The sequence below is a fragment of the Lolium perenne genome, chromosome 7, assembly GCF_019359855.2.
Source record: "Lolium perenne isolate Kyuss_39 chromosome 7, Kyuss_2.0, whole genome shotgun sequence".
NCBI classification, from domain to species: Eukaryota; Viridiplantae; Streptophyta; class Magnoliopsida; order Poales; family Poaceae; genus Lolium; species Lolium perenne.
Genome location: NC_067250.2, coordinates 20,022,234 through 20,034,466, shown reverse-complemented (window position 1 = coordinate 20,034,466; position 12,233 = coordinate 20,022,234). Strand labels below are relative to the sequence as shown.

Here is a 12,233-nt window from a genome sequence, read left to right as displayed (position 1 = left end):
AAATGAATTAGTGCTAGGAGGAACTAGACACTAAATGATATAGTAGAAGCGGGACCTCGGCGTGAGAATTCCAGAAATTCGTTCCTGACAGGATTCGAACTCTGGTCGTTGGGGTGCGCCACTGCGACCCCAACCACTGGGCTATCCCCACGTCCTCAGTACTGGCATGGTCTTGCGATTGAGCAATGGAGAGCCCAGTGCCAACGGCCAAAGGATCGGTTTATGAGGACAACTCGATATGTCATCATGCACCGCTCATTCTGGGGAAACAAATCATTGCCCTGTTGATCAGAAAACAGAGGAAAAGGACACAGGACTTTCGATATTCGATACGTACTAATGCATTGTTACTGGTACGAGTTCTCCTAGACTTTGATCACCCCTAATCTCTCCATGACTTGCTGGGCAAAAAATTAAATGGGTTTAACCTTGCAGAAACTCTTTCTTTTTTACTACCGTACAGCGTTCTCAGGGCATGTTACTTGTTTCTTTATGCATCAAAGAAAGAAGCTTGTTCAACGCAACTGTCAGGGCATCGATTAGGGCATGATCAATGGAAACGGTATGTTGTGTCGCTCCGGTACAACCACCTAGATATGGATAGATGGAGCTATAGCTAATTATATGTACACCTAAATTCTCTAGTTATTGTTGAACTCGTCAAAGTACAAAGGACCATCTTTCTTGCCTCTTTTTTCCTCTCTATTTATATTCTCTTTCTTACTTTTTTTCTTATAAGCTATATTACTTTTCTAGTTTCGAGACATCTGAACCTACGTGAAACTGCGAGGCACTATGTTGAGACGTAGCATGGCCAGCGTCTCGCCGGTTCAGAGGTTGTACTACTTGGGTGACAAAATTTTGTTGCTTTTTTGGCGCCAATGATTAATTTTGGTTGTGTACGCTCTGGATCTTGAGTGTTCCAACCGCACTATACTGCATTGAACAAGCTTTCAATTGAACACATAAATAACCGCCCCAGGCGCAAATTACACGAGAATTAATTAAAATGATGCTTATTCTGGCAGCACTTGTTCTTCATCTTTCCTGCTAAGCAAATAATACTAATCACCTCCCCAGCTTTTTGAGGAAAAGCAATTTCCCGCCGGCCGGAGCTAGAGGTTAGCTCCTAGGACGAAAGGGCCGGGTGGCAGTAGGCCCCGCTGACCCATCCGTCGGCGATCTTCTTGTACGCCGCCTCCGTCAGGTGGATCCCGTCCCAGCTCAGCGACGACGCTGGGTTGCCGCACGCCGACGCGCCGGACATGCCGCACCTGGCGCCGTTCTGGTAGTTGTACTTGCCGCCGCCGGCACCGCAGCACGCCCTCAGGTTCGTGCTGAACCCTGCATCACAGACAAGCAAACCGTCAGCTCACCGGAGTCAGAGAAGGAAGGGGAGGAGCTCGATCACGAGCAGCGACGTACCGTAGCTGGAGGGGCTCTTGACCATGTCGTAGACGTGGGAGTAGAAGTCGGCGTACATGATCCTGGCGCCGGGGTACTTGCTCTGGAGGCTGGTCACCTTGCTCTGGAGCAGCGAGTTGTGGCGGGCGGAGAGCGCGTTGAAGCGCTTGAGGCAGCCGTACTGGTCGTAGTCGCCGGCGTTGGAGGTCTGATACAGCGTGAGGTAGATGGGGAAGCACCCCACGGGGAGCACGCCGGGGATCACCACGTACTTGGCGCCCATGCTGAGCAGCTTCTCGGCGCCGGCGCCGATGCCGTTCACGATGGTGGGGCTCTGCCCGGCGGCCTGCTCCGGCGTGTACCCGCCGAAGATCTGCGCGTTGTAGTCGTTCCCGCCAAGCTCGCCAAGCACGAACAGGGAGTTGGACAGGTACGACTTGCAGCCTGCACGTACGGGAGGTTAGTTAATTAATGGCGGCCGTGATCGTGGGGGCAGGACACAGTTTCTTTGTTCTCTGGACCAGGCGGCGTTAATGGCGTTGTTGGGTTACTTACTGGAGCCGCAGATGGAGGGGAGGAGGTTCTGGAACCACTGGATCTGGGTGTCCAGGGGCCCGTTGTTCCAGATCTTGTCGCCGACGCCGAGGGAGCTGAAGAAGTTGGAGCCCATGGCGGTGGCGCCGATGATGGCCATGTTCGCGCCCTTCTTGAAGTCCGCGCCACCCTGCTTCGACGGCTTCAGCAGCGGGAGCCCGTACCTCTCAGCTGCAAAACAGACCACGTCGCGTCAGGTCACGTGGCGAAGCAGAGCACTGAAGCCTGAAAACAGAGCAAGCGCTCTGTTTTTTGGAGGGAAAATGGCGGGTTCAAAACCACAGACAGCCGGAGAAGAGCGTCTGTACGTACCGAGGAAGTCGACGACAAGGCGGCCGTCGGAGCAGCGGCATGTGGCGCGGCCGAAGAAGGTTTCGCCGTAGGGGGGCTGGGTGAGGGTGAGGCCTGCCGGGGGGCCGTTCACGCAGAGGTTGCCGGTGTCGGAGATGGAGTCGCCGAAGCTGTAGATGGCGTTGAACTTCTGCCCGGACACGGCCAGGGAGCACGACACCAGGAGGAGCGCCACCAGCAGCGAAGACGACGCCATTGTTGGCTAGCTCGGAGCACTGGGAATACTGATCGCTCGAATGGATGGATGGATGGATGATGAAGATCGTCCGGGCCTCTGCCGCTTATATATACACGGCGCCGGTAGTCCGGTGGCACGTTGCTGTTGATTGCGCTGTTAGCTGCCTACCTCGCATCATCAATCTTTCACCAGGATTAACTAACTGGTAGGAGTACGTACTGACTAAAGTATACTATAGCACTGGGTTGTTGTGCATGCATGAACTCTTCTTTTCTGAAACTCACTTTCCTCCCTGATTCCGTTTCATCCTCGTGTTCAAATGTTCAATCATGTCAGTACATCAAATCCTTATCTTCCCCTGCTCTCCTATTGCTACTTAGCTAGTTCTAGGCTGCACATGTTTTTAACCACTCCTTCATTCCAAAAATATGTTGCATATAATTTTGGACACAAATCGTGCGCTGCTGAAATCTGTGGTTATTTTATCGTTTCGAATTATATTTGGAGAGAAGAGCACTTCTTTTATTTTAGATAGAAAATCTTCTATGTATCTAAAATATTAAACAAAATTTTGGTGATTTATTTATTGCTATATCCAATTTATTGAATTGATACACCATTTAATTGATATCATTTGGTAAAATGAAACACAAGATCAAACTGTGACTTGTTGAATATAATCACCTAGTTTTTTCATTATATTTGTCTTTTAGTTGAATTTACTAGAGCATGCAATTCCACATGATATGAGACCTATAAGGTAATGTGTTCAAATCCTAGCTAACATAGTGCTAGAAAGTTGATTAAATTTCCACACAACTCATACCCGCATGACTCGGTGAAAGTTGCCGGAGAAGTTGTGGGTCTGACAACTTTGCCATGTGGCAATTTTTGTTTTGGAATAAACGAAAGTTGCCATCCAATTGTTCGTTCCAGCCATTAGAGGGCCATCAATGTCGCACCAGGAAATGAAATTACTTAGATTAGCGCGCTAATTTTTTTTTTTCTTTGTCAAGTTCAACTTTGTAGAGTTAAAGACAAACATTTCAATCCTTGTAATATCTAATTCTACCTGATGGAAATATATTTCATGGAGGTTCCCGTAATGTAGTTTAAGTATTGAACTAAAAATTATACACAACATATTTTGAAAGGAAGGGAATACATGAAACACATAGGCGCATAAGCACCTCGCTCGCACACAGGTGCTATGTTAGTCTCAGTATATTTGTTGTTTGCACATGTACTCCATTCGAACCATAATAACTTTGTAGCTTGGGCTGTGCTCCGGTGCCCCCCCCCCCCCCCCGGACGAACGACCAGAAAATATGGATGATCTCATCACAAAAGCTGAATATTTCTGAAAAAGGATGGACCATATGATCCGTGAATTTCATTACTAATCTCACTAGCCGCCTGATTATCCATGGTCTTCGACGCGACTCCGACACCTGCCTCCATCGTATGTGTGGCTCCCCACAGCGGCGGCCACCATGTCACGGCGAGCGGTGGGCTTGCTTTTCCGCGTGGCTCCCCAGCTCGACATCGGCGGCCTCCAGGGCGCGGTAAGCGGCGGGCTTGATTTTCAACGTGGCTCCCTAGCTCGGCGGCGGCGGCCTCCATGGCGTGGCGAGCAACAAGCTTGCTACGTCTGCGCCACACCCAGTCGACAGAAACGGCCTCGCTAAATATGTGCGATAGTGACCTTGCTAGGCACGGGTAGGCGGCCGCCCGCTAGGTCCGGCCTCCACGACAAAGGGAAAAGAACCCGTTAATTACATATTAACCGGTGTGTTAATGACATATTTATCCTTTTCTATTAATCGTTAATTAAACATATTTTATTCCATCCCATCCCGTACATGTTTCCCCATGAACCAAACACACATGTTAAGTCAACCCACGAAGGAGTATCATCAGATCCTAGCCGTCTAAATAGAACAAATATGAACTAAAGACACGACAATTACAGTACTATGGATCGGACGGAATATTTTTTTTTTCTAGTACTTCCATAGTACCATGACTGCTGACATTAGAGGAAGCTACTCTGCTGCCTGAATGTTGTGAAGTGTATATGTGGATTGCCTAGTCCTTTCTATCAATTTGGACTTTTGGTTCAAGTGGCTAGTGCATGAAGTTTAACATGGTATCAGAGCCCCAGGTCTCAAGTTCAAATCCTAGCTTTCACATGGTTTTCGCAATTAAGCCTAAAAATTGTTGTTGCCCCCCTCTATAGCCACCGCTGTTTCGGTGTGCTCTTCTTCTTTCACGTGTTGACTTTCTCTTCTCCCGTCACACGCGAGTGGGGGTGTTGTGAAGTGTATATGTGAATTGCCTAGTCCTTTCCATTAATTCGGACTTTTGGTTCAAGTGACTAGTGCATGAAGCTTAACACTGAACTATCAATACCGTCTGATTAGCCTAGCTTTCCCGTGATTAATTTGCTTGTGGAACCGTCTGACTGGCGTAGCTTTCCCGTGATTAATTTGCAGGTGATGTTCCAGGAAAGCAGGGACATGAAAGAGAGACCTAATATTTCTTTCATTCACTTATTTTCCTCAAATCTACGCGAGGATCTGTAAAGGGAAAACGACCAATTATATGCAGTATGGCCATAGGCGTATAATACTGCAATAGAGTTGGACATGAAAGTCTCGTCGGTGATGGCCTAGTTGGACACTGCTAGGAACATGGTCACGCTAGCATGTTTAATACAACCACCTAATCATTTCATCTGCTATAACTTTCGTTATAAATATATGGGGATAAATACAAATTATCCTCCAACGAATCACTTAGTTTTGTAGTACTTCCTGATATCTAAATTAATCGGCGCAATCATGTAGGAGTAGTACAAATTAAGTTGAGTATGTTCAGTACTGTTAAAGTGTTAAGGTGCATCAACTAATTTGGGCCGGAAAAGTAATGTATCTTCCAGCAAGCAAGACGGTGTTTCATTTTACAGACAGACTCACAACTCCCATGAACTATGCTTGCATTGTGGATGCCACTCCATCTGCATGAAAAGACTAGTCTCTGCCACATGATGGTGCTATGAGCTAACTGCATATCAAAGTTTCTGAAAAGTACCAAAATAACAGAAGAAACGCCATCGATCGCATGGACTCATAACGAAAAAGAAAAAAAAGAAGGTTGCAAACTTGATTAGGTAATCGATTCCATCCATCATCGACAGAGAACCATCATGATCACATACATGTAGCATGATTCCAGAGCCGATTATAATGGGCAACGAGTCCTTTGTCTGAATTCGTGGCCAAAAAGCCGTGCTTCTTCAGAAACAGAAAGCTAAGTACACCAGCAACTACCGCATCAGCTAGCAGCCAGCCAGCTAAACAGCACCGGTGGTTATATGTGTTGGCGATTGTGTCAACCAGACGCCACCATTTTGCTTTCATCTTTTCCCGGTTCGGGAAGCTAGCTAGCGGCGGGTCAAACACCATTGTCAGCAACAGCATCCGTCTCTGCATGCAATCCAATGCAATGATGTGTGGTTACACTAACATACACTGATACACACCAGCTCTATAAAGCGCATGGATGCTATGCGTTGTGGCCTATGTTGGGCAGGAGAAATATTCTTCTTCGCTTGTGCCTTAGCATTAGCAGTAGTTACACCCGAAGGAACGTACGTAACAACTCCACTACCCCTGAATTCTGCAACAGGAAGAAGAGGACATGCATGCATGCATGCATAAAAGTGAAATGGCTGTTGTTTTCCTGGTGGCTGGTGCGTCAATTCTTTAGCTAATTTGGCACTGGATATGCGTGCACGGGACATATATGTGCGTACAAACTACCGGAAAACGGATCTGTATTTATTATTTTTCTCTTTTCTCGAGTGTCAAATTTCTGGGTACTCGGCAAAGTCAGCCTTTGCCGAGTGTCCGCGAAAATATACTCGGCAAAGAAGATATACATGGTAAAGATAAAAAAAAAGTACATTTGGTAAAGAAAAAGTACACGGTAAATATTGCCTTTGCCGAGTGTCCAAGTTTGACAATCGAAATGGATCTTTGTCAGGTGCCAAAACTGGACATACAACAAAGGCTACTTTTGCATGAATGACACTCGGCGAAAATTTTCTTTGCCGATGGTAACACTCGGCAAAACTTTTGCCGAGTATTTATGGATCTTTGGTATTTTTGGTACTAGGCAAAGATCTGTTTTCGTGTTGTGAGAGGTGGATCCAAGGATAATTTTTTTTGACATGGTTAATGGACCGATCAACATAGTGATGGCTGAGTTTGCTATATGTTTAGTTGAACTTTACATCGTTTGATTTTCTATAAGAATTATACGCATTACATATTGGCTAGGGGGCTAAGTCCGTTTTAAAATAAGTGTGGGCACTCTCTATAGATGTGGATGTATTTAAATATATTTTAATTTATAGATATTTCTAGATAAGACGGTGTCACTTATTTTAGAACAGGAAAAGTAAGTTATAGTTGTCAAGTTGTACTTTCATATATTATTCTAGGATGTTTTTTCATATATATTTCTAGACATTGATGTTTTTTCTTATATATTTGATCAAACTTCGCATTGTGTAACTTAAAAGAAATTATTATACGCCCTACATTTTAGCAAGGGGGATAACTCTGTTAGAAAACAAGTGTGGGTACTGTTGTATAGATGTATCTAAACATATTTTAATATATATATCTAGATAAAACGATAACACTTATTTTAGAACGAAGAAAATAAGCTATACTAGTTGTCAAATTGCACTTGGTTAAGCGGAACAGCTGAGAAAGCAACGTTTTAAACGTAGCGGATAATAAACTAGTTAAAGGAGGGTCAATGTTGCTCGACCAGACCCGTGTTTGATCGAAATCGGCCAATGCATCATGCATGCATGTGCTCTGTCGTGACCGTGCTTTGACTTGTGAGTCATCCTCAGAGTGACGTGTTCGTTGGATAGAGGGCTGATATGCCGGGCGTTATCAAATCGTTAGAGCATCTCCACTCGTCTCCCCGAGAAGCCCCCCAGGAGCCGTTTTTTACATCCGGACGGCGAAATCCGGCCCAGTCGCGCCCCCGGTTCCTCGATTTCGTCCGGATTTGGGCCTAAATTCATCCGGCGATCCCACGCCATCCCCGCCCCCCCGGGGAGCGCTCGGGGACTCCGGATGGAGCAAAACCAACCGCCCACGCCCACGTGTCTCCTCTTTCGTCCGGACTCCCCGGGCCATCCTCTTTTTCCCCGAGAAACGCCGCTTGGGGAGCACACGACTGGAAATATACTGCCCCCCATGCCAAAAATTGATCCAATCCGGACGAAAATTTCGCCGGATTTGGGCGTGGGGAGCGCCAACGAGTGGGGATGCTCTTATAGGGGCTGATCGCGGCATGCATCAACCTGTGCCACACCATCAATCATGTCCATATATATATATAGATAGATAACTCCCAGATGCTTCACCAAAGTTCAGCCACTAGTAATCAAATAGTACTACTAGTAAGAGCAAGGATGAGATGAGACCGTCAAGCTAGGCACATCTTTTGACAGCAGCTTTCGATTCCTTGCTCCTCCAGTGCTAGCTATCTTGTTGCTGACGCACTTTACATGAATCATGATCACCAAGGTACTATACGTGATACTACAATTTATATTTCCCTTTTTCTTAAATAATTGTGGTAGATTTATCTACACGGGATATATAAAAGCCTTATGCTAATTCTCGACTACCCGGGAATTACATTAGCTCTAGATCGATAGAATGGATGATAATAGTTGTTCATTTTTTAAACTTGTTGTTTGACTTCTAAATATGCGTGAAAAAAATCCCCAAAAAAGGAAACAGCCGAGGGATTTCTCTTCGATCGACCTGGTCGACCAGGAATTACCCTAATTCCCGGCTGATCGAAATGCTAGGCGCCTCCTAAATAAAAATCTAGATAAATATGCGATACTAAAATACATGATCATACTCATTAGCTGATTAACCTAACCAATTAGTTAACCGATTGAAATGCCACTAGCTTACCAAACAAGCAATTAATTCCATGCCTCACCAGAAAAATCATTCTCCAGCCGCTGTCTAAGCTCCAGGACAAGGGGGAGCAGGTACGTAGCACTATACTCCTAGCTAGCAGAAGCAGCAGGAACCTTTATTATTTCCTTATACACAAAGTTCGCTAGTGGACATGCGCTCGCCATTAGTTTGGGTGGAAGAGGAAGAGGAAGGGCCGTCGTTATCGGCGGCGGCAACCATGCATGCTGGTACTGTGTCTTGCAAGCCAACACACGAACGTACTTCCGAATGTAACTTCCATGCTAGCTAACAACTCTTTCCTCTTGTAACGTCCGTGCTTAATTAGGTTCGAGCCGTCACGGGGAAGCAACCTCAGGCTTTTTTGATAAGAAATGGCCCTGCATGATCTGACGTTGATATTTCGAATGGTTGTTGCAGCAAATTCAGTGATTCATTGGGAAGTCAAGGAGCTTGGGGCCGCAGGAGTACTCGCATAAGTTTGCATAGATTTTGCAAGAAACCGCCAACTTTGATCAGAGTGTTCCAAATAGGGTCAATCTTAACTCTTATATAACATTCTAAAAACTACATGATGTGGTAAAGTTATATTGAGCGCAACTCCGAATTCTAGCACTTGCATGGAACCAACCATTTCAAGGGCAAGCACATTATTACTCCAAGTCTCCAAAAAAACAGGCGGCAAAAGCTTTGACTCAATCTATTAATTAATAAGAAAAAAATACTCAGTTAATTAATCAAAACCCGGGTGAAAACTGTTATAACGACCCACATGTGGACCAAACTCAAAGTCCGTAACTCCTCGATTGCCTAGGAAGTTCGACCAACTCCCCCCACCCGTTGTGGCATGAAACTCTCAACACAAACATAACCACACACAACAAAGGAAACACACTGAAAACACCAGTCGACGATCTTTGACACAACAACTAGAAAAGACGAGATCATCCCTGAAGCAGTCGCGAACACTTTTCTTGTTGTGCCACTCTTCTTACTTTCGGTCTTGAGATGCTCCTTATCCTTCTACGTTTTGCGATTTGTATCCTAGGCGCAAAATCTCTTAGCTAGATCTAGGGATAGCCGTCTCCAAACTGCCGAGTAGGTCACATAGCTCTTTTGCAAAGAGAACTAGTCAACAAAGGCAAGCGACTGAATGAGCTCTGGGATAGTGGAACAAGCCACCGCCGAGGGCCCTAGAGAGTCCACCTCCAAATACACCATCGACGGGGAAGGACTTGACTCCCTGCACAACTCCTGCAACTCGGGCACGATCAACATCACCGGAGCTATGCCCCCCGCGATGTCCTTGCACGTAGATGCAGCCAACACACCCAGTTGCGATGATGAGCAGTGCCTAGAAAAGAAACAACCATAGTGGTTGGCTTCCCAATGTCGGTGAAACCAACATTGAGCTCGGACGAAGAAGAGACATAAGGGTCAACCAATGGCTTACCAAGGGTAGCCTCCGCTCTCACCGGAAAACTCTCGACCTGAGCTAGACACCGTTGTAACTTGGAGTGAACCAGTCTTGCCCATGCAGCCAGAACAACCTGCAACTGCGAATTTTTTGGTTGACAAGATGGCTACGGTTGCTGACGGGGAGGGGATACTTGATGAGGAGGACACAAGAAGTAGTTCTTCATGTGCAGACCTTCACTTTGTGGCCAACTTGGAGAAAACTATTAGAACTAAGAGGCTAGTGGCAGACCGAAGCCTAGTGCCCAGCTTCATGGCAACTTAGCTATCTCCCATTAAGCCAAGCAAGAGGTGGGGGACGAGTCTTCACCTCCAGAGGAGCGAAAGTTGTGCGGTGCAGACTACGCTTAGACTTGATGAGCTACCAAGGCACCTTGTCGTGCCCCGCGGCGTTCGTCGCGTCTACGGTAGCTAGAACTGCCACACTGGCTGCAGCCACTATGGAAGAAGTTGGTCCATGGTTGGCATCTCGGGGACGAGCTTGACGACCGCGCCCAAGCACATATGCGACGACAAAGCTTCTATCAATAGTGGATGGGTCAAACCTGCAGCAAGCGGCAAGACCACGAGCGTCGATGCATTGAAGGAGTGGTCGAACATAGCTTGCACCAGCTGCACCGGGATGGCCGACTCAAGGATGAGCTTTTCAATGCTTCCCATGCACAGAGGAGGTGCATGAACATCGGTCGGAAGGACCAATGTGGTCATCGATGCAACCTGCTGGGGTTGGGAGCACATACTAGTAAGGATGGGCATCGAGGCCTTCACGGGTGGCGTCGGCGAAGCGGTGGGGAGCAGGTCCAGAATAGCCACCTCCGAGAGGAGTGGGCACTTCACCATCAGCAGTCCACAAACGACATGGTCGGACTTGCGGGCAGAAAGGGCAGCCTCGTTGAGCGTGACAGTGAGAGCTTGGGCGGAGGGCGGTGCAGCTAGCATGGTCACCTTCACGGGCACGTGGACGTCAGCTCGAGGCTCCGGGAGCGACAGCACCGCCGCGTCTCTAGACCGAGTGGCTGCTGTGCGGAGGCGATGAAAGAGGACGGTGAAGGGATGTTGGCTCTGTTCACAGCGGTCGAAGAGGGCGCCGGCAGGAGGAGATCAAGCCGGTGGCGGCAGTTCACCCAAATATTGCTTAGTATGAAACGGATGAGTGCCTTGATCGTTCCATGGCCTTTAATTTGTCAGACCGATGTTAATATCTTATTGCCCGTATGTAACCATATTTGAAAATGATGTTAGGACGTGTACAATGGTAGGAAGGCACGTCTTACCTTAGCTCTACGTCATCTAGATAAGGCAATTAATATAAATCATACAATGCATTATCTCTTATTATTATCCCTAATAATTAATAAGAATTAGTTATTTTTTTGTAAAGTTTTATATTACTATATGGTACACACAATAGAGAAATATTTTTTTTTTCTTATGATCATTCCTAACCTAAAAATACGAACTTCTTTTTCTTCAGTTTCTCTCCGCCAACTAAGTAAAATCCAACGTGACAATCCTATAAGAAGGCTAAAATTGTCCACTGTACATGCTCTTACATCTCAATCGCAATTAACACTAACTAATTGTTGGAGTCCTTGTGATCCATCTGCCTGCAGCCATAGGGTACCTACCAGTCAAAGATTAACTACAAATCAGGTCGTTATATTATTGGTGAGACCATTCATAAGATCGATGTCTCACGAGAAAAATTAAGATACATTAGTACGAGATTGTTTTAGTTTCCCTGTCATGCGTGGAAAGCTCCCTGCCTCCAACGACCCTGTCAACTATGATGCCTTCTTATCCAAGAACTAGGCGTGCACGGCCACGCATGCCATTCATGTCCTGAAGACGAAAAGTACGTCAAGTGATTTGGACACTGCCCACGTCGCGTTCGAACTTTACACAACTCGCCGGGGAACGAGATATTTATTCCGGTTCACCTCACTAACAAGATGTCGACGAGCGACGTCGTAGTCATGTTTAAACTCTTCCAGACCCTCAAGGCCTGAACTAGCCACATACTCTAGTGTTTCATGCATACAAGCAACAACCGGGCTTTAGAGATATCTGCGAGGATAAGATCATTTCCAAAGTGCACCAACAACCTAACCCATTCTGAAGAATGAAAAGAATAAGAGGGGATGGAACAATGGCGACAGATCGTGCTCATTGCTGCTGCAATTAGCTTTAGTGAGGGTGAGGTAGAA

At 46.4% G+C, this 12,233-nt stretch overlaps 1 protein-coding gene across 1 annotated transcript; it reads right to left on the bottom strand.

The window, feature by feature from the left end:
• Positions 1 to 937: 937 nt before the first annotated feature.
• On the bottom strand, positions 938 to 2,609 carry LOC127311220 (GDSL esterase/lipase At5g45910). The gene is made up of 4 exons (XM_051341595.2): positions 2,311 to 2,609; positions 1,960 to 2,169; positions 1,426 to 1,848; positions 938 to 1,344 (listed from the first exon to the last, which is right to left on the bottom strand). Exons 1-4 carry the CDS (start codon positions 2,543 to 2,545, stop codon positions 1,130 to 1,132), a joined length of 1,083 nt encoding a protein of 360 aa, XP_051197555.1. The 5' UTR covers positions 2,546 to 2,609; the 3' UTR covers positions 938 to 1,129.
• Positions 2,610 to 12,233: the final 9,624 nt, after the last annotated feature.